The sequence below is a fragment of the Borostomias antarcticus genome (genome assembly GCF_949987555.1).
Source record: "Borostomias antarcticus genome assembly, chromosome: 6".
In the NCBI taxonomy this organism is placed as follows: Eukaryota; Metazoa; Chordata; class Actinopteri; order Stomiiformes; family Stomiidae; genus Borostomias; species Borostomias antarcticus.
The window spans coordinates 32692206-32696789 of NC_140239.1; the positions used below are offsets into that span (position 1 = coordinate 32692206).

The 4584-nt window shown below is 49.8% G+C and overlaps 1 protein-coding gene across 1 annotated transcript in view; it reads right to left on the reverse strand.

The window, feature by feature from the left end:
- Nucleotides 1–303: 303 nt before the first annotated feature.
- The window catches only part of msraa (methionine sulfoxide reductase Aa), a 23040-nt gene continuing 18759 nt past the window's right edge, over nucleotides 304–4584 (reverse strand). Inside the window, exons 5-6 of the mRNA XM_084440393.1 lie at nucleotides 3353–3459; nucleotides 304–746 (exon numbers count right to left, since the gene is read on the reverse strand). Of these exons, the coding sequence (XP_084296519.1) occupies nucleotides 582–746; nucleotides 3353–3459 (272 nt within the window). The 3' untranslated portion in view covers nucleotides 304–581. The remainder of the gene's footprint in view (nucleotides 747–3352; nucleotides 3460–4584) is intronic.

Sequence of the window (4584 nt, forward strand, 5' to 3'; positions counted from 1 at the left end):
CTTAATGTTTATTTTTAAGGCTCTACATGATTTGGCCCCCCACTATCTGGCTGAACTGATTCAAGTTCGGGCGACATCTAGAACCCTGAGGTCCTCCTCCGAGACTCTTTTAACAGTCCCTAGATCGAGACTTAAGACCAAGGGTGACCGAGCTTTTGCGGTGGCTGGCCCAAAGCTCTGGAACAGCCTCCCTCCACACATTAGACACGCACAGAACCTAGGGCTCTTTAAATCTCAGCTTAAAACGCACTTGTTTTCACTGGCTTTTGAGGCCTGATAGCCTACAGTACATCCCTTGTCCTGTTTTGTGTCCTGTCCTTTATTGTTCTGTGAGTATGTGCACTTTATTCTTTTTTTTTTTTTTTGTTTATTTTATATATTGTACAGCACTTTGGTGCAACTTCGGTTGATTTTAAACGTGCTTTATAAATAAAGTTGACCTTGACCTAGAATTTTTTTTATTTTTTTCAAAACTAAAAGAGAAAGTATCTTTCTTCTCTATTTAGACCAGGGTTAGGGTTCAGTCTATTGACCTTTATTGGACAGCAGATGTTATTGCTGGACTTCTTCTGGCTAGAGTGTTAGCTCTTGAGTCCTATAGGGCAGGAGACGCCGGTCCCATCCATGGCACAGTATCCATGAGGGTTCTTGCTGAGATACTGCTGGTGGTCATCTTCAGCGTAGTAGAACACCTGAGCTTCAGCTATTTCCGTGGTGATGGGACCAAAACCCCCCTCTGTCAGGACCTGGGAGACAGAGACAACAACAACAACAACAACGTTAGTATTTAATTCTGTACTGTATGTCCAATTAAAATTCAACCAAACAGAAGATATTTTAGAAGGACCAAGCATTGACATAAACACCTAACATGTTCTCTGCTAACACTTCACTAACACACTGCTGTCCAGGGTTAGGGCACACTGCTGTCCAGGGTTAGGGCACACTGCTGTCCAGGGTTAGAGTTAGGGCACACTGCTGTCCAGGGTTAGGGCACACTGCTGTCCAGGGTTAGGGCACACTGCTGTCCAGGGTTAGGGTTAGGGCACACTGCTGTCCAGGGTTAGGGCACACTGCTGTCCAGGGTTAGGGCACACTGCTGTCCAGGGTTAGGGTTAGGGCACACTGCTGTCCAGGGTTAGGGCACACTGCTGTCCAGGGTTAGGGCACACTGCTGTCCAGGGTTAGGGCACACTGCTGTCCAGGGTTAGGGCACACTGCTGTCCAGGGTTAGGGCACACTGCTGTCCAGGGTTAGGGCACACTGCTGTCCAGGGTTAGGGCACACTGCTGTCCAGGGTTAGGGCACACTGCTGTCCAGGGTTAGGGCACACTGCTGTCCAGGGTTAGGGCACACTGCTGTCCAGGGTTAGGGCACACTGCTGTCCAGGGTTAGGGCACACTGCTGTCCAGGGTTAGGGCACACTGCTGTCCAGGGTTAGGGCACACTGCTGTCCAGGGTTAGGGCACACTGCTGTCCAGGGTTAGGGCACACTGCTGTCCAGGGTTAGGGTTAGGGCACACTGCTGTCCAGGGTTAGGGTTAGGGCACACTGCTGTCCAGGGTTAGGGCACACTGCTGTCCAGGGTTAGGGTTAGGGCACACTGCTGTCCAGGAGCAGCTCTCTGACGAGGCCTCCCTCACGCTTTCTCTGCTGTCTATTTAGTTCACAACTAGTCAGTCCGTCCACAGATACAGTCAGTCAGAAGATAGTCAGTCCACAGATACAGTCAGTCAGAAGATAGTCAGTCCACAGATACAGTCAGTCAGAAGATAGTCAGTCCACAGATACAGTCAGTCAGAAGATAGTCAGTCCACAGATACAGTCAGCCTGTCTACAGATAATCAGTGGCGTGCACAGACATTTTGGGGGGCAGGTGCTCAGTGAAAAATGAGGGCACCTTGCGTGGCGAGATGTGTGGGGGGGGGGGGTGTGCTGACAGAGTTTTTAGATTGTCGCACGAGTTGTTGGGGGAGGGGGGGTGGGGGCGTGAGACTTGGTTAAGATTACTACATAATACTAAATATTCAGCTTAAGTATACTGATAGCTTCACATTCTGTACCAACAACAAATTCTACCGACATTGGTCGTGTGGTGGTCATCATTACGTTAAATCCATTAATTGATTATAACTAGCGTCTAGCTTGTTAAGCAGGTGGGCAGTCGGCTAATTTAGGCTCAGCTGTTTGGCGCTGTATGAGACTTACTTCACAACAGAGACACATAAATGAAAGTTATAGTTTGGCAACTGAGGCTTAGGGGGCAAACAATACACTTGTTTCATTTATGTGTTACATGGCTTGTTAGCTGTCATCACTCGGGCACTCTGGATGGGGAAAGGGCAGGGAGGAGGTGTGTGTGCAGTGCTGCTGCAGCGCGCCTCCGTTTGTGTCCACTTTTCGTGTTTACCGTTGACAAAGGAAGAGAGGGAGTGGAGGGGCACGGCTGTGCCGCGGGCACGTGTGTGTGTGTGTGTGTGTGTGTGGCTGTGCCGCGGGCACGTGTGTGTGTGCGGGGGCGGGGGCGGCTGGCAAAATTACAACACATTTTGGGACATTATTATTACACGCTTTTAATTGAGAATGTCAATCGATGTCACCATGGGCCACATACAGTAGGCCTACACTGTAAAGAAAATAAATTTTTAAAAAGTAACTTTCAAAAGGGCACTTGCCTTGTCCAGAGGGCAAAGGGCAGGTGCTCTAGCACCGCCTCGTGTCTATCTGTGCACGTCCCTGCAGATAATAATAATAATATAATAAGAAATTGGATTTATATAGCGCTTCTCATTTGCCGAGACAGATCTCAAAGTGCTTTACAGATAAAAAAAACAAATGGCACAAATAAAAGCTATTAAGATAACTAATCTAGGTTAAAACAAAATGGATGATGAGATAAAATAACATAATAGAAAAAATAAGTTAAAATTAAAAGGGGACTAAAACAAAGATGGGCCGCAAAAAAAAGTCTCAAGGGAAGGAAGGCCTGCCGGAAGAAAAGGGTTTTAAGGCCTGTTTTAGAAACCTGGATGGAAGGGGCAGTTCTGAGGTAGAAGGGGCAGTTCTGAGATAGTCGGGGAGGGAGTTCAAGAGGCGTGGGGAGAAAGAGCAGAAGGCTCGATCTCCCATCGTAGACATCGTAGACGTGTAGGAGGGATGTGGAGCAGAGGGGAGTGGCTAGAGCGGAGGGAGCGTGAGGGTTTGTAGGTGGTGATAAGGTCACTGAGGTCTCCCCTCACTCTCTCTGTCTCTTTCTTTCTCTCTGTCTATCTCCCCGCATTCTCTCTCTCACTGTCTCTCTCTCTTTCCTTCTCTCTCTCTGTCTCTCTCCCTCACCTGGGAAGGACCTTACCTGTTGATACTGGTCCCTGGAGGCCAGAGCCTGGTCCAGCTGGTCCTTGGAGGAGGGGTAGATGGCTGAGCGGTAGGCTGTGCCCACGTCGTTCCCCTGGCGCATCCCTGACCACGCAGAGAGAGAGGTGAGAGAGAGGAGAGAGAGGTGTGAGAGAGGAGAGAGAGGTGTGTGAGAGGAGAGAGAGATGTGAGAGAGAGGAGAGAGAGATGTGTGAGAGAGGAGAGAGAGGTGTGAGAGAGGAGAGAGAGATGTGAGAGAGGAGAGAGAGGTGTGTGAGAGGAGAGAGAGATGTGAGAGAGAGGAGAGAGAGATGTGTGAGAGAGGAGAGAGAGATGTGAGAGAGAGGAGAGAGAGATGTGTGAGAGAGGAGAGAGAGGTGTGAGAGAGGAGAGAGAGATGTGAGAGAGGAGAGAGAGGTGTGTGAGAGGAGAGAGAGATGTGAGAGAGAGGAGAGAGAGATGTGTGAGAGAGGAGAGAGAGGTGTGAGAGAGGAGAGAGAGATGTGAGAGAGGAGAGAGAGATGTGAGAGAGGAGAGAGAGGTGTGAGAGAGGAGAGAGAGGTGTGAGAGAGGAGAGGGAGGTGTGAGAGAGGAGAGAGAGGTGTGAGAGAGGAGAGAGAGGTGTGTGAGAGGAGAGAGAGATGTGAGAGAGAGGAGAGAGAGATGTGTGAGAGAGGAGAGAGAGGTGTGAGAGAGGAGAGAGAGATGTGAGAGAGGAGAGAGAGGTGTGTGAGAGGAGAGAGAGATGTGAGAGAGAGGAGAGAGAGATGTGTGAGAGAGGAGAGAGAGGTGTGAGAGAGGAGAGAGAGATGTGAGAGAGGAGAGAGAGATGTGAGAGAGGAGAGAGAGGTGTGAGAGAGGAGAGAGAGGTGTGAGAGAGGAGAGAGAGGTGTGAGAGAGGAGAGAGAGATGTGAGAGAGGAGAGAGAGATGTGAGAGAGGAGAGAGAGGTGTGAGAGAGGAGAGAGAGATGTGAGAGAGGAGAGAGAGATGTGAGAGAGAGGAGAGAGAGATGTGTGAGAGAGGAGAGAGAGGTGTGAGAGAGGAGAGAGAGATGTGAGAGAGGAGAGAGAGATGTGAGAGAGAGGAGAGAGAGATGTGTGAGAGAGGAGAGAGAGGTGTGAGAGAGGAGAGAGAGATGTGAGAGAGAGGAGAGAGAGAGGTGAGAGAGAGGAGAGAGAGGTGTGAGAGAGGAGAGAGAGATGTGTGGGAGACAGAGGAAAGAGGAGAG